At 41.2% G+C, this 26,168-nt stretch overlaps 1 protein-coding gene across 1 annotated transcript in view; it reads right to left on the bottom strand.

The window, feature by feature from the left end:
• SVIL (supervillin) overlaps positions 1 to 26,168 on the bottom strand; it is a 182,320-nt gene that overhangs the window by 105,046 nt on the left and 51,106 nt on the right. Inside the window, exons 5-9 of the mRNA XM_080678887.1 lie at positions 23,507 to 23,564; positions 17,855 to 17,946; positions 9,209 to 9,266; positions 8,944 to 9,095; positions 3,403 to 4,075 (exon numbers count right to left, since the gene is read on the bottom strand). Of these exons, the coding sequence (XP_080535013.1) occupies positions 3,403 to 4,075; positions 8,944 to 9,095; positions 9,209 to 9,266; positions 17,855 to 17,946; positions 23,507 to 23,564 (1,033 nt within the window). The remainder of the gene's footprint in view (positions 1 to 3,402; positions 4,076 to 8,943; positions 9,096 to 9,208; positions 9,267 to 17,854; positions 17,947 to 23,506; positions 23,565 to 26,168) is intronic.

Below are 26,168 nucleotides of genomic sequence, written 5' to 3'. Positions count from 1 at the left end.
CTGAGGTTTCTTTGGTTAGTGTTTTAGTTCACAAAGTATTTTTGTCTTTCTTTCCCACAAATGGAAATCAGACAACAGTGACTTTCTGACAACTGAATTACCTGGTGCTGGACATCTAGCAGAATGGTAATCCTTTTGAAGTCCATCTTTACAAGATGAACGACTGGTGTCATTACAAAATAAATCTTAATTATTTTTAATGTCATACTTGTCACACTAAAAATAGTATTATACTATTAATAGAATTTTTTTGTTAATCCTCACCCGAGGATATTTTTCCAGTGATTTTTAGAGAGAGTGGAAGGGAGGGGGAGAGACACAGAGAGAGAAGCATCTATGTAGAGAGAAACATATCGACTGGTTGCCTTCCACACATGCCTTGGGACCCTTCAGCCTGCGGCTGACATTATCCACTGAGCTAAATCAGCTAGGGCACTTTTGCATTATTTTTAATGTAAAGATAGATAGATCAGATGTTTCTGTCAATATATGAAATTATTTGTGTTTCTTTGCCTATAAGTCATAGAATTTATACCTTGAATGATTTAATAAAATAAAGCATGTGCTTCCTCAAGAACTCCTTTACAATTTTTTAGTTCTTTTAAGCCTTTCTTTATGGTAAGGCAATGTGAGGCTAAGACTAGGCTTAGGAAACTTCTAGGTAATATTCCTCGTGTAATAACTTAGAAAGAAATAACTCAAGATTTTAAGTTATATAATATTTTGAATATTAAGATTTTAACTCACACAAAACTATTAATTATCCTATCTTTTTACCTGAAATACTCAACTAAGTTTTAATTATTATTACAACTGATTCAAAATATCACCAAGAATCTGTTACATACTAGTGGCCTGGTGCACGAAATTCATGCACATTAAAAGAGGATTAATTAGAGGAAATATTTTAATATTGCTATTTGCCCTTTCTCTATAATAGAAGTGTTAGAGATGAAAGAAAATTAGTAAAATGTATATGAAAACCTCCCTCCTGTCAGAGTCTGGGGCATGCCGCGGGACCCAGAGTCAAGTCCCGGGCCACATGCGGTGCCTAAAAGTCATGCGAGACCCAGACCCAGCCAGCCCCACACCCATTGGGCAAGATCCAGACCTGGCTGGCCCCACCCTTGTCAATCCCCGCCAGGCGGGGGGGGGGGGGGGGGCAGCCTCAGTTCTCCCATCAAGCCCTGCTGGGTGGGGGACACAGCTTCAGGGCCCCCGTCAAGCCCCGCAGGGTAGGGTGGCGCAGCCTCAGGTCCCCTGGCGCCGGTGTGGGAGGCGCTGCCTGAGGTCCCCGGGCCCAGGGTGGGGAGAGCAGCCTGAGGTCCCCCGGCCCAGCACCATGGCGGGGGCGTACCTTGAGGTCCCCTGTCAAGCCCTGCCGGGTGGGGGGCGCAGCCTGAGATCCCCTGTCAGGCCCTGCCAGGCGGGGGGTGCAACCTTAAGTCCCCTGGCCTGGTGCCGGGGTTGGGGGCGCGGCCTGAGGTCCCCTGTCAGGCCCTGCTGGGTGGGGGGTGCAGCATCAGGTCCCCTGGCTTGGTGCCGGGGTGGGGGGTGCGGCCTGAGGTCCCCTGTCAAGCCCCACTGGGTGGGGGGGCGCAGCCTCAGGTCCCTTGCCCCGGCCTAGCTCCATGCAGCCTCAGGTCCCTGCTGATGGCTCGTTAAGGCTCGTTACGGGAATCCGGCCTCCGCTGTGGGTGCAGCCATCTTATGTTACGGAAACCTCACCTCTGCTGTGGGTGCTGCCATCTTTGTGGCAGCATGATGGTCAATTTGCATATTCCCTCTTTATTAGATAGGATGATCCAGATGACTAACCTATATACTGTGATAACAGCTTAAACAGATTTCATAATATGGCAACCAGAAATTAGATTCCCCATTATTTTTTTAAAACCAGGTTATTGTAAATCTCTTTCTTCCTAAATTGGAATGTTAGGTTTCTTTGTCCTTCTCACAGAGCATATAAAAAGTTTTCTTTGATAGAAATTAATTAAGCCAAGAATACTGTTTCTACTATGAAATGCAAATTTCCCAAACACCAGGCTTTCTTTTCAAAATATAAGACAACAGGTCACAGTGCCTAAATGTCAAGTAAAGTCCAAAGGCTGAACAAAGGTCCTCAAAATACAATCTCAGGATCTATAGTATTTAACTATCTTAGAAGCTGATGTCGCTAAATATTTCAGTGTGGATGATCAAGTGAGTAAAGACAGACCTTTGGCTCAATAAACTTTAAGAATTAAAATGATCTGCTTTAGATGTATTACCACTACTTAAAAGCAATCACATTTACTGCTCTGTCCTTATGTGAAATAAATAGAAGTTATTTTCCAACTTTATTTTTTCTTCAGAGTAAATTTGCTTGACCTTAGGTTCTCATCCCTCCTCAATTCACCTGTGAAGCTAATGCCTGGGTGAGCTAAAAAGTACACTTTTGAGTTTACTTAGACCTAGTTGACCTAGACCAGTGGTCAGCAAACTCATTAGTCAACAGAGCCAAATATCAACAGTACAACCACTGAAATTTCTTTTGAGAGCCAAATTTTTTAAACTTAAACTTCTTTTAACGCCACTTCTTCAAAATAGACTCGCCCAGGCCATGGTATTTTGTGGAAGAGCCACACTCAAGGGGCCAAAGAGCCGCATGTGGCTCGCGAGCCGCAGTTTGCCGACCATGGACCTAGACAATTATCTCAAACCTTAAAGTAGAATGTTTAAGTAATTACATTTTAAAGATGCTCACCACACTTTTTAAATTTAAATCTAAATATTTAATCTAGAAATTTAAATTTAGAAACATATACTCTCTTCTGGTATTTGACTTTCTGATTTTATGCCTTTTCTGATTGTTCCAAATGAGAGCTGTTCTTGTCTTTGGTTGATATTATTACAGTTATTTCTCTTAATGACTGACCTTTTTAATAAGGCATTCTTACAAACAACTGTATTCTTAGTGTGTTGATATGACCACATAACTACCTTATAGTTATAGTCATTATATACTGTAGTCACACCACATACCCTAAACCGAAACCCTCCCACTAGTTACTGGTGGTCCTTCTGCTTTGGGATTTTAAATGACAACAAAAGCAATCACCAAAAAGTCTTGGGAATGATTACAGAAAAACAAATAAAAGAAAAAGACAACGTTAAAAGGCAGTTGAGAACCAGTAAAAAGAAGGCATCCATGAAAGTGCTTCCATGGCACTTGTTCAGTTTATTAAAATAAATAAATAAATAAAAAATAAGGCTTCCTGCTTTGGTAGAACCTGTTTTGATATTGTGAAAATTAAAACATCATATATATGAGGCCAGATTCTAAATAATGCCAGGAATACCCAGACTCTAAGACCTTTGAGGCCATGAGAAGACAAGTGGTCAGTAGGGCTGAATGCTTACCTTGATCGAGCTTCAGCAGGGAGTGGCTGGTCACCAGAGTGGCTTGGGGAGGCTGGCTGCCCAGGTGAAGAGAGGGGCATGCTGTGCATTTGCTTTGGGGACTTTGGCACTTCACTGAAGGAGCAGTCTTGCCCGCAAAACTGGAAGGATGAGGAACTCTCAACTGTGGGGGGCAGGTCCAGGGCCTGCTGCCCAGTGGCATTCAGCTCTTGACCTCGTCTTTGGTTTTCCATGTTTAGCAGCACTTCTGTGTTGGAAACACCATCCCTGGCATGGAGGGCATAGTCCTGGGATTCAGCCACACAGGTTTTGAGCCTTGGGATCTCAGTGCTGGAGTACAGAGAACCGAAATCTTTGCTTGACTCAGCCGGCCTGTCACTTTTTCCTCCCCTTTTCTCAACAGCATCTGGCTCCCTCCTGGACTTGGTATATCGAGACAAAGATTCGGAGTCTGCTTCAGAATCCAGAGCTAGCCCATATTTTTCTGCCAGTTGCCGTCTCCTCTCCGCTTTGTACCTTGCAATCCTTTCAGCTTTGGACTCAAGACCTTGGGTGTCCATACCTGAACTATAGGATGAGTCACCATGGACACCTGAGGTTTCTGTGCAGTGTTTAGGTTGAGTCTGCTTTTCTAAAGAAGAATCAGAAGTTTCTTCCTCTTCATTTGATCGGCCTACAAGAAGATCATATGAATAATAAATATAAATTTAAGTAAAGATATATTTACTATACTCTGTTATGTACATAATACACACTTGAGCACACAGGCTGTGAAGGACCAGTTTCTCACACAGGTGGTATCAGCTAAATGGTTACCTGGGATGTTGGAGGTTTGATATCTGCAGTGAAATACATAAAGGCTGGGAATGTTCTATGGGCTCTGCAAGTCACGTAAAGCAAGGGCTAAACTAAAGCTCAGTCCCTCATTCCTGACAGCTCTTCAGTCCTTGCCCAGGGCTTATATCCTCTTACTAATATATTGTTTTTTATTTCTTTTTTTTTTTTTACTGTTTTTTAATTTATGAGTTTAATATTTCATATGTGAGACCAGAGGATGAGTTCAGAGCCCTCTAGAAAAAGATGATATATGAACTGCTGTAATCTGACAAGTGAGGGATTGTGGTTTCATAGGATCTGAGAGTAAGCATAACAATAAGGGCCCATATTCACCAGGTTTTTTAAAATAGAAGTGGATTTTTCCAACTGTAGCACACATGCTTGACATAGAAAATGTCTACCATGAAAACATAGGAAGGTAAAAGCCCAAATCACCAGTAATCACTAATTTATAATAATCTACCTAATAAAAGAGTAACATGCTAATTGACCGTACCTTCACGATACCCACCAGCCAATCAGGAGTGAGTACGCAAATCAACCCAACAAAGATGGTGGGTTAATTTGCATACACAGGCACCAAGCGGCTGGGGGCAGGGTGGGATGCTTGCATCGCCACCATGGCGATGACGCAGGCGTTCCGTACCACCCCAGTGGCTCTGGGCCTCTGGGCAGTGTGGGAAGGCAGAAAGGTGGCTCTGGGCCAGAGCGAAGGCGCTGCTGGCAGCCAGGGGAGGGAAGGTCCATTCTTGCACGAATCTTCGTGCATCGGGCCTCTAGTCAATAATAAATTAGTAATTTACCAAACATTTCTATTTAGTCCTTCTAGTCTTTTATATAATTGATTTCTTTTTTTCTATATAGAATCATTTTTATATAATATTCATGTTCTAGATAAAACATTTTCCTATACTTGGGACTCTTATTTTGAAGACATCATTCTTTTAAGGCTTTGTAATATTCTACACAATAGGCATGTATCATTAATTTAATCCTTTTTCTATTACTGGGCATTTAAGTTGTTTCTGTCTTTTAATCAGTCTGATTTTCCTGATTACTATCTCAACAGACTTGTAAAACTCCTTTATCAGGAGTTACAACATTTTTTTTTTGCCTTCACTCTTTTTTTTAATTGAAATTCTTTATTGTTTAAAGTATTATATATGTCTCTTTTTTCCCCCATTGACCACTTCCCAGTACTCCCACCCCCAGCACATGCCCTCACCCTTCTACTGTCTGTGTCCATTGGTTATGCTCACATGCATGCATACAAGTTCTTTGGTTGATCTCTTACCCCCAAACTCCCTCCCTCCCTTCCCCCTGAGGTTTGACAGTCTATTCAATGCTTCTGTGTCTCTGGCTCTATTTTTGTTCATCAGTTTATGTTGTTCATTATATTCCACAAATGAGTGAGATCATGTGATATTTATCTTTCTCCGATGGGCTTATTTTGCTTAGCATAATGATCTCCAGGTCCATCCATGCTGTTGCAAATGGTAAGAGTTCCTTCTTTTTTACAGCAGCGTAGTATTCTATTGTGTAGATGTACCACAGTTTTCTAATCCACTCATCTACTGATGGGCACTTGGGCTGTTTCCAAATCTTAGCTATGGTGAATTGTGCTGCTATGAACATAGGGGTGCATATATCCTTTCTGATTGGTGTTTCTGATTTCTTGGGATATATTCCTAGAAGTGGGATTACTGGGTCAAATGGGAGTTTGATTTTTAATTTTTTGAGGAAACTCCATACTGTTTTCAACAGTGGCTGCACCATCATTTTAATATACATGCTAGATGGTCAAGTTAATTTATATAAAGTCTACATCAATTTACACTTGAATCTGCACTATATGCTCTCCTCTTATAAACATTGAGGGCTAATTTTTAAAATTTCCTTTGATTACTAGAAAAAGAGAATAAACACATTTTTCTATTGTTTACTAGCTATTTGTATTATCTTTTTCTTCTCTGAAATACCTGGTCAAGCTTATTGCTCTGTATTCTATTAATTCATAGTGTCATTTTTATTGGTTTGTGTCAATGTTTATAGGAGGAACATGAGTCTTTATCTTATAAATATTTCAAACTTGCTTAACTTTCTTGTGAAGTTTACTTGTAAGATTTTCTTTGGAGTACAGATGTTAATCATTATGTAGTCAAGTCGATTGACCTGGTCATTTGTGATTTCCACAGCTGTTTCTGTGTTTTGAAAGTCCTTTTCAATTCAACTTGAATTATGTATTCACCTATGTTTTCATGTTTTTTATTTTATTTAAATTAATCATGTAATTAATTGGAACTTACTTTTATGTTTAGTGTGAAGTGAGAAGAGAAATATGTTCCTTACCCCACCCCACAAGCAACCATTTTTCCAAGAACAATTTATTGAATAACTCTTCCTTTTCTCACTAACACGTGATGCTTAAATGGTCTTATAATACACTAGAGGTCCAGTGCATGAAATTCATGCACTAAGGGGGGGATTCCTCAGCCCGGCCTGCACCCTCTCACAGTGCGGAACCCCCAGGGGATGCCTGCCTGCTCACTGCTCCTTAGCGCTGCCACAGGGCGGGAGAGGCTGCCGCCACTGCCGCTGTGCTCGCCAGCCGTGAGCCTAGCTTCTGGCTGAGCAGCCCTCCCCTCGTGGGAGCACACTGACCACTGGGGGGCAGCTCCTGCATTGAGCATCTGCCCCCTGGTGGTCAGTGAGCATCATAGCGATTGGTCATTCTTGTCGTTCTGCCACAATGGTCGTTTAGGCTTTTATTATAGAGTAGAGGCCCAGTGCACGAAATTCGTGCATGGAGGGGTGTCCCTCAGCCCTGCCTACACCCTCTCCAATCTGGGACCTCTTGGGGGGTGTCCAACTTATGGTTTAGTCGGACATCCCTCTCATAATCTGGGACCGCTGGCTCCTAACCGCTCACCTGCCTGCCTGCCTGCCTGCCTGATCACCCCTAACTGCCTCAGCCTGACAGCCTGATCACTGCCTAACTGCTCCCTTGTCAGCCTGATTTCACCCCTAACTGCCCTCCCTTGCCGGCCTGGTTGCCCCCAACTGTCCTCCACTGCTGGCCTAGTCGCCCCCAACTGCCCTCCCCTGCCAGCCTGATGGCCCCCAACTGCCCTCCCCTGCTGGCATGGTCCCCCCCAACTGCCCTCCCCTGCCGGCCTGGTTTCCTTCAACTGCCCTCCCCTGCCAGCCTGGTTGCCCCCAACTGCCCTCCACTGCTGGCCATCTTGTGGCGGCCATCTTGTGATGACATGGGGTGGCCATATTGTGATGATGTGAGGGCAAAGGCTGTGAGGGCCACCTAGGCTTTTATTAGGATGGTTTCTGGTTTCTCCCCCAGAAAGGGGTGTTGGTCTCACTGCATGATGTTATTGGTTTGCATATCTCTATAGTTTCTGATCATTTATGGCAAGAAAACTAGAGAACTAAGATTTAAAAATTACATATACGAAGAATTAAAAATAGAGTACCAAGTTTATAGCCAGAAATAAACTCTCGTGTGTATAAAAGGTTAATCTATTATAATAAAAGCGCAATATGCAAATTAGACCAGACATCCTTCTGGACAAAGTCAGGGTTGCGAGGGAAGCCCGGTCCCAGGTGACTACCAGTGACTGGAGGCAAGTCCAGGTCCTGGGTGCCGGAGGGAAGCCCGGTTCCCTGGTGCTGGAGGGAAGCCTGGGTCCCAGTGCCAGAGGGAAGCCGGTGCTGGAAGCTGGGGGAAGGAAGGCCTACTCTTGCACGAATTTTGTGCATCGGGCCTTTAGTCTATACTAATGAAAGGGTAATATTCTAATTAGACCAGGTCGACTGGCCATCTTCTGGACATCTGACTTCCTTCCAGACAAAGACACAGTGGCGGGGGCCAAGGCAAAGGTGGTTAGGGTGATCAGGCCGTCAGGGGAGCAAGCAGTTAGGGGCAAGATCAAGCCAGTGCAGGGGAGGAAGCAGTTAGGGGGCGATCAGGCTGGCAGGGGAGGGCAGTTAGGGGCAATTAGGCTGGCAGGGGAGGGCATTTGGGGGTGATTGGACCGGCAGGTGAGGGCAGTGGGGGGTGATTGGGCCGACAGGGGAGGGCAATTGGGGGCCATCGGGCCAGCAGGGGAGGGCAGTGGGGGCCATCGGACCAGCAGGGGAGGGCAGTTGGGGGCAATTGGGCTGGCAGGGGAGCAGTTAGGCATCGATCAGGCTGGCAGGGGAGTGGTTATGGGGCGATCAGGCTGGCAGGCTAAAGCTGTTAGGGGCAATCAGGCAGGCAGGCAGGCGGGATCAGGCCTAAAGAGTCAGTCGGACATCCCCCGAAGGGTCCCAGATTGGAGACGGTACAGGCTGGGCTGAGGGACACCCCCCAGTGCACGAATTTCATGCACCAGGCCTCTAGTCCTATATAATAAAACCCTAATATGCAAATCAACCAAACAGCAGAAAGACAGGTGGAATGACCAGTCACTATGACACACACTAACCACTAGGGGGCAGATGCTCAACACAGGAGCTGCCCTCAACCAGTCCTGTGAGGAGGACAGAGCAGACATAAGTGTGTTGTTGACGTTTTTAACAAATATTTGTAATAATATATAACTACACCTACACAATTCACTTTTGTGGAGTATCTCACTTTCCAATCCCATTAGATAAAAAGGCTATGCTGGAGCAGCCTGCCTGATGATGGCCACCAGGGATGCTCACCGGTGTGGGGGCTGGCCGGGTCTGTGGCTCGCATGTATCTGGGTGTGTCTTCTTCTAGTAGGCGGTGAGTCACTAACCCTGTGCAACTCTGCAAGAGGATGGGCTGCGTGTCCGTTTCAATTCCTTCTAAGCGCCTGGCAATTCTTTCTTTTCTGTGCAAAACACCCAAAAAAAAAATAAAAAATGCAAATAAACTCTAAAGAAAAATTGAACACTGCTTTGCCAAGCTCTTCTACTTGCAAATTACATACAACATATCACTTACCTTTTCATTTTTAAAAATTCTTTCCTCTTTGGTTCAAAGATGTTTCTCAATTCTGCAACTAAAACAAAATAAAAGAATTAAGTAGTCCAGCATTTACCAGTCATCCATTCATTTTACTCCTTCATGCAACATATATTTATTGAACTCCCATTTCTGCTCTTGGCTCCCCATGTAACAGTGACAGACAAAACTGACACAGTTACTGCTTTCCTGGAGGTTGTCTTCTAGTGAGGCAGGCAGGTACCAAATGAGAGTGTACACACACACACACCAACAGGGATGGGCTAAGAAGTAAAACCTTAAGAGTAAGGGACAGAATGACAACAGCAAGGTGTATTTCATTCAGGGGAGTCAGAGGAGGCCTAACCAGGAAGATCTCCCTAGCAAACAAAAATCTCAGTAACTATTTTTAGTTGTTACTAGAGTTAGGAAATATTTTTAGCTTTTCATTGACATTTGCAATTGTAGAGATTAATACTACCCCCACTCCGCATACCCATCAGCAAACCACAACAGCCAAGACACATCACTCCTATTTCACCCTATCATTTAACCTGTAAATATCTGTAACTACCTAATTGTGTTTCCAGTGGTACCGACATATCATGTACATGAACACAGTCTCTCAGCACCTCCCACAGGCTTTCACTGGGAGGAAATGTTAACATGTGTTTCCTTGCTATAATTTAGGTGCATGATGGACAAAGTGATTACTGTAATTTTCCTAGCAACACTGGATGACCCGATGAATGTTCTGCTGTGATGTTGCAAGGATCTCATGTGATACTAACTACAAAGATATTACTAAGATGCCAAATAATTGTTTCTTTGGAGAAATAGCCCAATTTTTGTGGAGAATAAAGGTCTCTCTTCTGGCCTCCTCCTCAATCACAGGAATTCATGAGGGCTCATCTGAGTGGTTCCTATGGAGAACTCAGGAAGGGTTAGAGAGAGGGGTCACTGACAGTCCCCAGGACCTACAAACTTTTTAAAGGCTGAGTTAATTTTCAACTGCTTCAATTTCTACGTGTGTTTTTTTTTCCCAAAGTGGTCATTTTTAGTAATGAGTCAAAACCACACACACACACACACACACACACACACACACGCACGCACGCGCACACACACACGGCTTTTATACTAACTATCCTTTGTGTTCAGAGGTACAAGCCTTGTTTTTTTAATTTATTTTTAAATGCTAGACACCTTAAAATTTGTTAGGTAGACTTTTGTTAAGATTGTTGGCTTCAAAAAAGTCTCTCTCACTTGGCCTTCCCAGGAACCAGAATAGCCAGAGGTAGAGGTGTACTTGCCCTGCTATGTCAATTATGGTCCTATTTAGAAGACAAGAGTATAATGATAATGGGGCATCCACCCTGCTTGCTGCCTTTGTGGGAAGCTTGGCTAAAAATGGCTCCTCAGTTAACAAATTAACTCTAGTGAGATGATAAAAGCCAAAGAATATCAATTATTTATTTAAATCCCCAAAGTGGAGGATGGAGCTGTATTTTTTACAAGACTGCTCAAGAAGCTATTGAAACCAAATTCCAAGTGCTCTCAAAGGTATGCCTTATGCCTATGCCTCAAAACCATACCTGAGAAATAGAGTATGGTTATAGGGTTCTGAGTAGCATAATGACATGCACATGCCACTTACCTTTTTTCCCCCAAACCTACTTCAACTAGGTATGTTATGGTCTGAAAGTTTATATCTCCCTCCCCACCGCCCAATTCATAAGTTGAAATCCTGCTCCCCAGAGTGATGGTATTTGGAGGTGCAACCTTTGGAAGAGCTTAGGCTCTGGCCTCATGATTAGAATTAGTGCTCTCACCGAACAGGCCTCACAGAGCTCTCTCTCTCCTTCCACCATAAAGGATACAACCAAAGGGCAGCTGTCTGCAACCCAGAAGAAGGTCCTCATCAGAACCTGACCTTGCTGGCACCCTGATTTGGTCTTCCAACCTCTGGCACAGTGACAAGTAAAATTTTGCTGTTTGTAGGCCACCCAGTTTATGGTATTTTTGTTATAGCAGTCAAAATGCAAATGACAAGGTAAGGATAAAATCTATCTATACTAATGAAAGGGTAATATGCAAATGGTTGGGATGCCCTCACGTGTAACAACCTATCAGCAGGAGGCTGCATGCACAGCAGGCGCAGGTGGGCAGGGACTTGCAGCGTTGGGGATGGGGACAGGGCCCGGCAGAGGCCTCTGCATGCCTGCGCCAGAAGTCCGCAGGCCTCCGTGTGGCCCAGCCCAGAGGTGGGGCCTGGTGGAGGCCTCCGCACGATGAGGCCTGGGGGTCCCACGGCTTCATGTGGAGGCGTGGGGCCCCTGGCTCTGGCCACCTCTTTGGGGCAATCCACTGAGGAGCCCCGGATGGGTAGTTGGGCCTACCTCTTTGGGGTGATGGATTGTGGGGCTCCTGCACTGTGACAGGGCACAGGCCAGGCTGGGGACCCCCCTCCCCCACCAAGTGCATGAATTTTGTGCACCGGGCCACTAGTATTACTATAACACACATAGAGTGGCATATAACTTCCAATGGGAAAAGTTAAGACATATGATTTCTGTCCTAATTTAAGACTGTGAAAGTCACTTTTAAGTCATTAAATTTTTAATCTTTTTCTATAAATATGCAACTAAAGAAAAAAAGTAACCTCAGCAGTACAGTGAGAAAGCTAAACAACAAGCTCTTTCCTAACATTATTTTTTTCCATATTCTAGAACAGCTGTGGGCAAACTACAGCCCGCGGGCCGGATCCGGCCCGTTCGGCTGTTCTATCCGGCCCGCGGAGCCGAAAGAGCGGAGGGTTCTCTTGCTCTCCCCTCCGCTCCTTTACTTTGAATTTATATTAGTTCACACAAACACTCCATCCATGCTTTTGTTCCGGCCCTCCGGTCCAGTTTAAGAACCCATTGTGGCCCTCGAGTCAAAAAGTTTGCCCACCCCTGTTCTAGAAGGAAAGATCTACTAATTGTGAAATTATGAAAATGTTCCACCCACAACAAAACTATACTTTTCCTACTGCCATTACCACCCTGTTTCAGTATTCTATAAGGACTAAGATAATGTGAGAAGGGGGCAAGCTAAATGATGGTCAGAATATAGTTCATCACAGAAACTGAAGCCCAAGAAGTCTGGGGCAGTGAGAAGAAAGAGAGGGACAGGGCAGGTAAGCCAAGTTATCTTACTGTCCATCTCTGTGCTTTCTGAACAAAACAGGCTGGGCAACCCAGCAGTGAACACTGTCCCCTGTTAGCCATTCACTGCCAGGTATACGAAGTCTTGGGGTAGCATTTAGCAGACATACAGGTGCACTGCATCAGCGTCACAGACTCACAGAAGGCTGGCTCTGGAGTAGATCACAGATGACTATGGCCTTTTGAATGGGCAATATCTTTGTTGTAAGCCTTGCACTGCAGGATGGTGAGTAGCCATGGCTCTCCTACTAAATGCCAAATCATCTCCAGTTGTTGTGACACAAAAATATTCCCATGAGTTTGCAAAGCCCCCCTTGAAATGGTACTGTCCTGGACTGAGAATCATTGAACTCAGCCCAGATATTTCCAAAAGGCAGTCTGTTCCCGAGATTATGCCATAGGGTATACTAATGACAGACACCACTAGCCCATCACTGCACTCTTTTCAATCAAGCCTAGATTCCAACTCAAAACAATTTCAAGCCTAAAATCTTATAGTCCTCTCTGATCATGTACTGAGAAATGCAATGAGGTCATAAATCAAACTATACTTTAAATGTATCAGTGAGCTCCCTCCAGTCTAGTACCTATTGTTTCTCCTTTCAAATATGTGATTGTACTAACTCTTTCCATATGAAAGAATTCTCCTTATTTAAATAAAAAAAAAGTTTAAAAAAATGTATCAGTGAGCTTATTGATTTTAGTGAAAATCTACAGTAAGTATATTAGAAAAAAAAATCTTCCAGCAAAAGAATCACCTCTCAATCTGTTCTTTCTTACAAATATATTTTTAATTATCAAGATTTGCCTCATTCTTATAGACATGAGATTAGAGAAGAAAGGAATGATGTGGAAGACAAAAAGAAGTGATAGCTATCTTGAGTTTGGCTTTCCCCAAGTCTATAATTTAAAAGTAAAATCAGTAAAACAACATGTAATATAATTATTCTAATATATCTAACCCATGGAAAAAGACCTCAGTTTTATAAAAGAGAATGATGCTTTATTTGAATCGGTGATGTGTTCTTTATCATCCCTTTCCAGGAAAAAAACAAACACCTCATATGGGCCCTTGTAGTCCTCCTCAGGTCCTCTCACTAAAATCTGGTCAGGTTTATCACAAACATTGGAAAAAAGCTAATACTAGGGAATTGTAATAGTTCCCCTTGCTGTAGAAATCTAATGTTATCAGTCCACTGTTTCATTTATAGATATACCTACGGTTCTACCACAGCTATCTTCTACCTAATAGTCTTGATAATAGTTTATTATTGTTCATGGTCTATCAAAATAAGTTTTCTTTCCTTTCAAATTTTCAGCCCTGACCAGATGACTTGGTTGGAGCATCAACCCATCTACCAAAAGGTGATGGGTTTGATTCCTGGTCAGAGTACCTACCTAGCTTGCAGATTCGATCCTTGGTCAGGATGCATATAGGAGGCAACTGATTAATTGATGTTTCTCTCTCTCCCGCCTCTCTCACCCTTCCTCTCTCTCTAAAAATCAATTAAAACATATCCTTGGGTAAGGATTAACATTTTTATATAATTTCAGATTTACAGAAAAGTTAAGAGACATCCTTCATAATATGTTAACATTTTACTATATTTGGTTTATTTTTATACTCTTTTCTCTCTTCATATGTATATTTATATGTATATAAAACACATGCACACATATTTACATATTCATTTTTATGAACCATTTAAGAGTAAGTTACAGCATGATGCTCCTATATCTCTAAATTCTTCATATTTCCTAAAAATAAGGAATAAGAATACTTTAAATATTCAATTACACAGCCATAATTGAATTGATTGTATGCTGTGTCATAATGTATATAATTCATAAATGGTTCAGGAAATGGTAATAGTGATTAATAGTAATCCACATATAAACAAGCACAGCTGATCTACCTTCTGTTGTAATAAATTTTCTACTTTGCTTTCAAAGACATTAAGACTTTGACATGTACTAAATTATCCCTTTATCATACCCAATTTTTAGTCTGCTGCCCTTGCTTGCACAATATGTATTTATGAGTCTATATTTTTAGTGATTTCTGATGGGAATTTGTCAGTTATTTTCCAAGTAAGACAATTTGAGGGGATTTGACATCAGGGCTATAATGATACATAAAATTATTTAACTGCCTAGTTTGCTTTGTAAAATATTTAATACCAATATTTAGGTCTGCCAGGTGCTTTTCTTGGGAAACATAAGTTCTTCATTAGCTCTAAGAAACAGGCTTTCTGGTAAAGTTATTGTGGAGTTCAGTCCTTCAAACCTGAGTACACAGATCTTCTAAAGAAACGTAAGTGGCAGGGGGACTGCCAAGAACTAATCTCCCTTACACTGTGTTTAACAGTTGAAGAGCCAGGCCAGGTCCAGAATATTCTGAAGACTGACCTTCCTATGCCCCAGGAAGAAGCACTTTAACTTTACACTTGGATGAAAGCAACTAATGTAAAGACAAGCAGCTTATAAAATAACTAATTACAAAATTATAGTGTTAAGGGGAAGGGCTGATGGCTAAGAAGTGTGGGGTTTCTCTTTTGGTGAATAAAATGTTATAAAACTGGCAGTGGGATGGATGTACAGCCCTGTGAATGCCACTGAAACAGCCTCCTTTAAATTGATGGGCTCCATGGTATATAAAATATATCTCAGAGGAGCTATTAAAAAGGTAGAGTAATATATCTGGTACATTTCATAATTACTAAATGGAAAATCTATTTTAATATTATAGTCTTCATATAGGTAAAGGTTTTAAATCCCTTGATTACCTGTTGGTGACACAGTTAAAGGAAGTCCCTGAGAGGAAACTCAAAGATCAATTTAATGCTCAGTTTCACAGAAGCAAAAACCCTCACTAAATGAAGAGAAAGAAACTTCTAAACAAACATAAAACTCTACCATTAAAAGTCCTAATTCCTATTTTTAACATTATATTGCCAAGAGCTGTTAGAATTATTAACATATCTGTTATGATGATGAAATGAAAAATTTTCCTGTAATGCATGGTCTAACATGCTCGCCCACATCATAAAGGTTGTGAAAAACAACTGTGAGAATTCAGGCAAAATTCAGGGAGGCAGAGCTCTGGCACCTTTTAAGCATCTTTTAGAGATTTTGTTATTTAGAAATAAAAATCTTTTTGATGTGTGAAAATTATGTTTTTATGACCAATTGTGATAAAATTTCTAATAAAACTGGTTACTAAGCTTATATGTTTTAAAACTTTATTATATACTAGAGGCCCAGTGCATGAATTTGTGCATGGGTGGGGTCCAGCCAGCCCAGGCCCAATCGGGGCAGATCAGGGCTGGGCCTGTCAGGAGGAGATGGTGTGAGGTTGGCAAGCTGGCCTGCCCCAATCGGGCCGATCAGGGCCAGGCCGACTGGGGGAAGGGGCCGAGGGTGATTGGCTGGTGGGCCCCGCCCATGATTGGGGTTGGGGGTCGATTGGGGGCCATGGGTGGGGGGTATGATCAGGGGCAGGGCGGCCAGGGGGGCGGGCTGTAGGAGGTTAGCTGCCCAGCCCCACCCCCCTATTGGGGTGGGGGGTGATCAGGGGCTGGCTGGTTGTGGGGAGGGGCTGCAGGTGGGGTGGGCTAATCAAGGGCAGGGTGGCCAGGGGGAAGGGAGGGAGCATTTGGCTGGCTGCCCTGCTCTTGATCAGCCGCCCCACTCTTTATAGTCTGCCCAGCTCTTGATGGGGTGGGAGAGTCCGATCAGGGGCAGGCCAGCAGGGGGGAGGGGCCGCAAGGTTGGCCGGCCAGCCCTACCCCCTGATCAGGCCAGTTCGCTAGCCACAGTGGGCATCATAGCAACTGGTTGTTAAGGTCGTTATGGCCTTTACACTTTTTATATATATATAGATAAAGTTACAAGTTGTTAAACCTTTAGGAACTTAGCATTTCATATTGCTTTTAATTTTTCAAATCCTAATTTCTATAGTATTAAAAAAAAAGAACTGGGATAGAGAGGAAGAGGGAGCCTTCATACAGGTAGAAAAGACTTTTGCTCTATAGAACTTTGCCTAATCAGTCAAATTTTCTAAACTATTTCTAAAATCAATCTGTTCATTCTTCTACTTTGTTCTGATTATCTTCATATATTTTAAATTTGGCTCAGATTAAATAGAGTTTCTCTGTCTTTCACAAAGTCTTAGAAATTCCAAGGACCCTTCCATTCCATACCTGGTCCACACACCCATCCAGATAGCAATCCTCACAGCCTCTCTCCTACCTGAGTACATGGTCACATGACCTGCCTTGTACATTTAATGAGGAGAGCTGATGAGATCACAATGCAGGCCAATTCACTCTCGGTTCTATGAATTACCAGAATTTTCCTTCTTATATGAAATCTCATCTACCTCCTTATAATTCTACACATTATTCTTACTGTTGGCCTCTGGAGCAACTTAGAATTAAGCCTATATTTCTGTTGACAGTTTTGTAAGTACTTGACAAAATGACCCGTTTAAGCATTCTCCACCAGGCCAAATTCCTGGGTCCTTCAAATATCCACCTTTACCAGACTATGTCTAGGCATATCACCCATTCAATTCTTTAGAATGTACCTCAATTTGTCAGTGAACCTTTTAAACTTTTAGTTTCCATTAAAATATTTTTTTTTCTGGGCTAATTTCTTTTGGGCTTGATTTTGTGGGTGGTTGTTTTTTTCCTTTCCTAAGTAGAAAAATAATCTGACCTTGTGCCAAACCTGTTTCTTCTGAAGTAAGGGTTACACAGCTCATTCAAGAAAAAGACAGTTTGTAAGCTGGTACTACCCCATGCTAGTGTTACAGTGGGTAGAGACAAGATCAGGTAATGTTCATATCACTTCACAGGCAAAACTAGGGGTCCTCAACTGATAGCAGTTGAAAATATTTTACTGCATGTACATCTTTACCAATGAAAATACAAATTCAACAAATGCGAGTGCCGACTTGGGGAAGAAGAGAGGTGATGAAGAGACAGTCTGCACTCAGGCGCAGTGTTGTAGCCCAGTGGGGAGCTACAAGATATTGAGTGTAAATGCCACAACACTGGAAAACGTCAAGAGGCTGGAGGAAGGGGGTGTGTGAATGGAAAAGCAATGGGCATATGAGCAGAAATCACCGCCTTAGGAGATGGTGAAAGTTAGGAGAGAGGAACGAGGTAAGGTTGATTCTAGGAACCTTCTCACCCCACCCCCGACCCCCAGCCTCCAGTGAAAACTTGAGGATGCCTAAAATGCAAGGGAAAGAACACATAGTAAGGTGAGGATTAAAAATGCAAGGGGAAAGTTTAATTGAGGTTAATTCTTAGATGAGGCAGAAAGAGACACAAAGGAGAATACATGCTGGAGGTTTAAGAGTTCTCAAAGCAAACCAGATAACACAATAGTTATATGCTCAGGATTCTGGTCAACTATTTAGAAAAAGCCTTACCTTTAGGAAGTGCAGTTAAAAGTTTAGCATTGATTCTTCTTTCGCAGTTATTAAGTTGTTCTTTATTTTCAAGCAAGATCTCTTTCTGAAAGCTAAAAATATCTCCATTAATAAAATGTTGCAAGTTAATTTAGATCAAGATATATGACATAAAGTAAAAAAAAAAAAAAGGTAGAACATAAAAATTATGCTACTGTTATATATACTTCAATGTGTATATTTAGATTATAAGTAAAAAGTTTTATTTTTGGGAATTGGTAACTTTTTCATTTACTTACAGTTACGTTAATATTATCTTTTTGTACAACTAAATAATTTCATTTGCATAGGCAGGCAGCACAGCACAGGGTGGTGAGAACATCTTTCAGCCTGACCACTTCATCTGAGCCACCACTAGCTGTTTCAGCTTGGATCATTCACTTGACCTTTCTGTGCTACACTTTGTTCCTCAGAAAATCGGCAATCTGTCTAGGTGATGCACATGCTTGCCTGTTTTGAAATTACATTAAAGTAACAAATGCCTTCCAATAACCAAGCGATCAAAGCATGGTGAATAGGTCTAAAAGCCTCATGAAAATGTGTCTGGGAAGAAAAGAGGAAATGAAAGGGGAGAAGAATAAAGGGATGGGGCACTTACTACGTCCTTTCCTTCTGTGCTAAGAAGACCCCACGTATTACCTTAGGTACCATCACAAGATGCTATGAGGTGGGAACGAAGTGCTGGTCTGATAAATGTTTAACAACTGCCTCCTTCCTCTTGGATGCCTGTCCCCCTTCCCCCAAAAGCACTTGCTTTGTTTATTAGCTGGTAGTGTAAATTAGCCCACTACAGCTGATTTTCAGGCTCTCCATAGAACTCGTAGAGCTAAAAATTGGAAGAGACACACACTGGCTCTGATAGGGATTGGAGCTGGCTCCAGCATGCCACCAGAACAATTATCATCCTTGGTTTACAGACTAGGGCACTGGTAAATGACTTGCCCAAGAACACATATTTGGCAAGAAGAGTACATGAGATATAACTCTAGCTCCTGCTCTAACACTATGCGCAGTTGCAGCCCCAAGACAGCTGTATGGACAACTCCACGGTCTTCCATTGGAACGTGCCTAGAGTTGAGCAAGATGGAGTTACTGTCTCGCAGGAAGGAAACAAACCAAGGAAAACAAACAACTAATATTCCCCAATGATATAATCATCTCCAGAAAGGTGAACAATTGGTCCGAAAACACATTAAATGCAAAGCTGATCTTCCCCATGTACTGTCCTCCACTTGTGTTCTGTTCTACAGGGTACACAGCCCAAGAACAGACTGAGAGGGTGCTGTGCATACTGGGTAAGTGGGACACAGGGATAATTTGTATGATATGGAAATTAAATGTCAAGGAACCTGCACACAATCCACACAATCCACAGCATGGCACACCATCCCATCTTCCTAGAAACAAGTTCAACTGAAGCCTCGGTTACTGCTTAAGAATGTGGTATGGCTTATATTCATAAATAGGAGTGTAATGTATTTATATTATTTAATAAAAATGCTTGAAACTAACCAGTGTTTATAAATCACAATCCAAATGGCTAAAAAAGATCCCAGGAAACCTGCTTAGATCAGAAATTTAGGATTAGCACTGACTTCTAAACAGTGAATTGCAATGCAATAACAACTCCTTTCAGTGTTTTATTTATATGTATGATTTAGTATAAACCTAACAAATTAAATAATTGCAGAAATGTGCCCTACTTAAGGAAGGACATGCTATTTTAATCGATTAACTTATTGTTTAAATATCTTCATAAAGTTCTGTACTTTGGGAAACTAGTCTCAGGGAAAAAAATCTATATTAAAACAAAATGATGCAATGCATGAAATATTCAGCTTCTTAAGCCATTGACCTTGGGGTACAAATATTATCTCATATTTAAAAAAATAAACATCTGTATGTTTCTATCCCCCCCTTTTTTTCTGCTTATCAAAAAGCTTAATAAAGCCACTAATGATGACTAAGAAATCACCCCCAAGTTAAACATTTTGCTGAACTTTGTTACAGAGTTCACAAGTCGTCTCCTGTCAGCCCCTGGCTCCATACGCACTTACTCTCTTGAAACAAACTACAAATAGTGTCAGCACCAATCAAAAGTACAGCCTTTCACAGTTGGTCAAAAACCAATGTAAAACCAAAGCACTACCAGGAATATCTCTCATGCCTCTTTAATATGGTTTACTGTACTAGTAAATGCTGCCTCGACCTGAATTTCCTCTTCTCCAGCCTCTCCTTCTAAAAATTGTGTCTCTTCCAATTTTTAGCTCTCCTTCCTGGCTGAGTCCTCTCCTGGTCTGGGCCTCAGGGTAAGGTCATTTCCTCAAGGAAGAACCCCTGACCCAGGCAGTGCCTGTCTCACCCAGCACTGAATCTACGTTATGTACCTATTATTCTCTCAAATTGTATCCTATTTTCCTATTTGTAGAATATATTACAAGTGTCTTATTTTTATTAAAGTCAATAAATATATGTTGAATAAATGAAATAATGAAAGACTACAATAAAATACTTTCAATGTATGCTAAATTCTCTCTGAAGTATCTTATGTATATACTTTATACACTGTTGATAGGGACACAGAGTTTTAAATATTGAAAAGGGCATTAGAAGGGCATATATTTAATAATATCGGTTATAAGCTTTCTCCCTTCCTTTCTTTCTTTCCTTCTTTCATCTTTAGAATATGTGATTGGGAAAACATCTCTCCTTATCACCGTTGCTTACCTTGCATATATGAATGAAAACATCAGTATTCTTTGCATAGGTTTATAAACTTATTCTATTTTTAAGTCTCCATCTTGAGGGTAAACTTTTATTACTGGAATTGTTGTGCTTGTCTTTACATGTTGTTCTTGCTTATATTACCTCTCTCTTATTCCCACTAAATGACTGGCAACTTCTGAGGAAGCAGATGAGCAGAGCGGAAGAATAAGGAGAACTGGTTAGAAGTATTGCTCAGACTCATGTCACAAAAGCTGTGACCAAGGGAAGACCCCTCATGTCAATATGAAACCAGGTTTTGAACAAAGTCATGTCTCTTGCCTGGACTTTCTGTATCCAAGGGCATAGTCAGCAGGGAAAATGCAGGCAAGATACACTAATGATGGTCCACACTAAGTTCTGGAACATCTGTGAATGAGTCATCCTTCTTATCATGTAATGGCTGATGAAATGTGATTGTTCAAAAGAGCCTTAATATCCTCCTCCTCTCACTTTTCTGAGCAGCGGTGACTGTTAGGGCCCATTCTGGACTCACACAATTGCTAACTCAAGTACTGAGCCCCTGATGCTGGGCCATGGTCCTCCTTATCACTCATCCCCACCGGGAGAAGGGGGTCTCTCCCTGAACAACTTCTGCAGCCTTGGTGGGTTGCCATAGCTCAACCAAATGGTCCCATATTTCAGTATGAAACCATTTCTCCACATATAACTAAAATAACTAAATTAAGAGGCACCATTTGTATTTATCTTCCTTCATCTCCTCTGAATCACTGCTCACTCTTTATGACTATTTTTTATTAGTCTGTCCCCTTCTCTCTGTTTCCATAATCTAAGAAGAGACTTCCCCCAGCTTCCATGGTCATTTATTTAATGTGTCCCATTAACCTACTTAAATGTCCAGCAGTAGCAACAAGGGGGAATTTTATTAAAGCAGAAATTTTATTTCTGATTTTCCTATCCTTGAATACTCTGCTGTTATTACCTTCTATCTTTTACAAAATGTGAGATCTACTTTTACAATGACTATTCAGCACCCACGCTGTTAAAGGCTTCCCCCACAATCTGTTCATTCTCCTACTGAAGTTTAAATTATAAGATATGGGAATCCAAAACCCATTGCCTGATAATTTCACCTCCGGTGTCTGGTTGACTTGACTTCTCTGAAGAAGGCAGGTTCTTGTATCTCCAGCCCATTTTACACTTAGTACCATGGCAAGGAGGCCATGATTTTCATATGTACACATGAAATAATACCCACCATGTCAGAACAGCTATGTCCCTCTGAGCTTCTCTCCACGGAAGGGTCTGACCTTCATATTTTCTGCTTTTCCTATCCTTGAATAAGCAATATCTTCCTGTCTCCCTTCCCATTTATTCCTTTTTCTTAGTCACTATTAAAACTAAACCAACCTGATAGGGTCATCTTGGGAATGAAGCTGCTATAGTCTGAATGTTTGGGTTCCCTCAAATTCATATGTTGAAATCCTAACGCCCCCAAAGATGATGATGTTAGGAGGTGGGGGGTCTTTGGAAGATGATTAGGCCATGAGGGTGGAGCCCCATGAAGATCAGTGCTCTTATGTGACCCAGCGACATCCCTTGACTATTCTGTCAAGTGAGGACATAAGAAATTGGCAGTCTGCACCCCAAAAGACAGTCCTCACCCCACCATTCTGGCACCCTGATCTCAGATTTCCAGCCTCCAGAACTGTAAGGAATAAATTTCTATTATTTATAAGCCACCCAGTGTATGGTGTTTTGTTATAGAAGCCTGAATGAACTAAAACATCAGCCTTAGATCCTGTTAAAACATGGCAGAGATGAGAAATATGGGAAATTGTGTCGAGCATTAGAAAAGCAAGATTTCATGAGTCAAATAAAACAACCTTCCTGATGACCCTGACTCATTACTGCTCTAGTTTACCTGATACTAAAATGTGGATGAAATTCATCAAGCCTTTATCCCCTCTTGTGTGTGCATACGTCCAATTCTGCCATTTTCAAATGCAGAGCCAGGCTTAGCCTGATGAGGACAGAAGTCAGACAGCTGTTTATTCCAATGCTATTGAAATGCAAACCTTTTAAGTAAAGAAATAATGTCATACATAAACATTAGGGATAAGAACATCTGAGTGGAGTTAGGAGTAGATGGATTTGGGTCCTAGCATAAGGAAGTGTAGGCTGAGATCCACACCTTTGTGTAAGAGATAAATAACATTGTGCCCCTACCTAAAAATCTCAAAATCTATTAGGAACAGTAATCTAAGAAGACCTGAGATATAACTATCTTGTTTGGCACAAACTTTAACTTTTGTATTATCTTATAGCCACGATGATGCATCACAGAGTTGTAGCACACTAGGTAAATCAAATTAGCACCCATAATACCCTGCAACCAAGGAAAATGAAGTGAAAAAAGGTTAAAAGAGCAACACCATGTCATGTGGACAAATGGACGGATGGGGGGCGGGGGGAAGGGTTAAGGAGGGAAAGATAAAAAAGGGAGAAAAGAAGGAGGAACAAGGCTAAACCCCTTTTTTTAAAAATCACAATCTCCCTTACTTGATGGACAGATTGCAAAAGGACAACCCATGCTTAGAAGTAGATATGAGAGAAAAAGAACACAGCTCTTTACAAGTTTGCAATTACAGAAACATCAACATCCTGTTCTGCAAATAGTTCCTACAAACAGCATTAAATACATAAAAATAATCTTTGCTGGCTGAATGTACTATTAAGTTTGCTTGCTTCATATATTTTAACAAACCAAACTCTGGAGAGAAAACGTATTGACAGACATTTAAAAGGGTAAATTAGGAATTTAGGAGATAATTTTAAAAGCCCTTACAAATCTTCAAAACAAGATTTCTTGGGCAAAGACCACTTTACCTTGGAACTTTCCTTTGATGTGGGAATCCAATAAAGCTTAAGTTTTTCTTGTTGAAATCTAAGGGTAAAGAAATAATGTAATATTGAGTTAGCTATACAGTAAGTTAAAAAATAATGAGAAAGTTCTTCAAACTCCTCTTGAACATATAATTTAAGACAAATGAAACTGTCAACGAGACAAGACTAATGAATTAAAAAAATGACACCTTCTAATAACCAAATTCAACAACATACATTTTACATAGCAAGGTTTCTAGTTTTCCTAGTGAAAGGAAGTCAATATAATCTGTGGGTAAAAACAATCTGAGATAGTTCAATGGCTTCATTTAAATTCATATAGCTACAAGAATAACTCAAAGCAATTAAATATTGAATAATATAGTTAAAAATTTTGACCAAGGTAACCAGAAATGTTGAAAATCATTATTGTCTGATATATCTGAGATGCTCTTAAAGATTGCATGAGGTGGGTGCAAAGAGCAGGGGAATGCTTTAGTCATGTTCTTATTGCCTTCTTTAAAACTTAAAAAATAACAACACATCAAATAAACCACTTATTTATTTTTGAAGACAAAATAGATGTGATGTAAAGCCAGCTGGGGACAATCTCATGCAGCAAAAACAAACATTGAGTGAACCAGTTAATCAAAACCAGTTGCAGACAAATTTATAACCAGCCTAATGGTAAGTAATCTGTTTTACAGCTTTTGGCATAGCAACCATTTGTCCACCAAGACAACCACAAGTGGCCACTTACAGAAACCTTCCCCTATGGAAGTGCCTTTTACTGGTTAATATTTGGGGTCAGAAGCCTGAGGAAAAGGAGGTACAAAATACACCACATGCTGACATATCATTATCCATCACAATACATCCAGAATCCTGGAATCTGGAAAGTCTGACCAACTAGAGAAATATAATAAAATAAAAAAACACTGCCAACTGAACATCTAGGGTTTTCTCAGAGTTATACAAATACCTAGTTAAATATTTTTTAAAAAGAGAACTCAGTTCAAAAGCTATCAAATATTATAGAAGAAAATTCCTGAATTTGAGGCTTGAACTCTTCTAATCACTTCCTAGTAGTGCATTTGTGCTAGAAAATACTTTTCACATACAATAGCTGGATTTCAAATGTGACATTCAAAATAACCTCAGCATTTCATCGTTGCTCAATCAGTGAACTGAGTCAGTGACACCACTTCCGTGGTTAAATTAAGAGCATATATTTTCCTCTGTGCTAGAAAGGAAGCCACTAAAAGACAACATTTTGTTCCAAAATATTTCACATGAAGATTTAATAAAAAGACATTCACCACCGCCTACTGGAAATAATTTAACATATAGCATTTGGTTTAGAAAAATATTTTAGCTGAAGTTCAGAACTTGATCCAAAGTTTGGGCATTCCATTTGAATTGGCATTTTTTTCCTACATAAGGCTTTAGCGGTTTAGTAATATCTTTAAGTTATAACAGAAAAAAATATCACATTTTTTAGCAATCCCAAAATAAGCTAATTTAAACTCAATTAGATATTTAAAGTGTCCTTTGAGAAAATTGTATAACTAACTGGATGCAAGAGGATACAAGGTAAAATGGAGGATACAAGGCATTCATTATGTTACAGAATATACACAGAAGTGTATTTTCAGTTTCTCTTGCCTTACCTTGTTTCTCAGAGAACTTGAAAGCTCCCAAATAGCTGGAACACCCTGGGCTTCTGATCATGGTTACACACAGAAAGTGCAGTAACAGAGACTGCACTACAGCTAATTCACAACCAGTCACAGCCTCCAGCCGCTCTAAGCCACACTGGGATGAGACTTCACAGCGCAGGGCTAGAGCAATCAGACACTCGTGTCCTTGAGAGTATGATAAAGGCGAAGCAAGAGGCTGCAGGCTGGAAGAGCTCAAACCCCCGTAATCAGATTGCAAGCAGAAATTAGGCCTGCGGATGCTGGAGCAGACTGGCTCCTGTGATGGGCACTGGTGATGTTACTACTTAAGTCTCCAGCCAAAGCACAGCACGTGCAGCAGCTAAGTAGGCAATGCTGCACCCCAGCCATCATCAGGGGAGTCAAAATGACTCCCCCTTCTCCAAAACATAAACAAACAAGAAAACAAAACAAAACAAAACACATACAGAGCCTCTCGATGTTCTGGAAGGAAGGGAGGCTGCCTAACTATTCTCAGGCTACTCTGAGTCTAGAGTCTGCTTTGCCAGGTTAATGAAAAATTTTGCCTAACCGGGAACCAAAACTCCAAGGTTAAGATTTATGAACAACATATGAGTGAAATTGTGGGAAAAGGAAAAGCATATATTACTAGAGGTTCAAAAATTTTAATTTGAGACAGAAGCTCTTAAATTAAGCATTATCTATCTGACTGCCCCCTTTTTATTTTATTATCACCTCTTAAAAAGACTTAATTTTCTTAGAGCATGTTTAGGTTTACTACAAAATTGAGGGGATGGTACAGAGATCCATTTTGAGTTAATTTTTGTGAAAGGTGTAAGGCCTGTTCTAGATTCATTTCTCTGCATATGAATGTCCAGTTGTTCCAGCAACATTTGTTGAAGAGACTATCTTTGCTTCATTGTATAACTTGTGGGTTTCTGCTCTGGGAAGTCACAAGTCCCTGTATGGACTTAAATGTCTCTCCA

The sequence above is a fragment of the Plecotus auritus genome (genome assembly GCF_963455305.1).
Source record: "Plecotus auritus genome assembly, chromosome: 1".
NCBI classification, from domain to species: domain Eukaryota; kingdom Metazoa; phylum Chordata; class Mammalia; order Chiroptera; family Vespertilionidae; genus Plecotus; species Plecotus auritus.
Note: the sequence above shows the minus strand (reverse complement) of the source record. Positions and strands in the feature narration are given on the sequence as shown.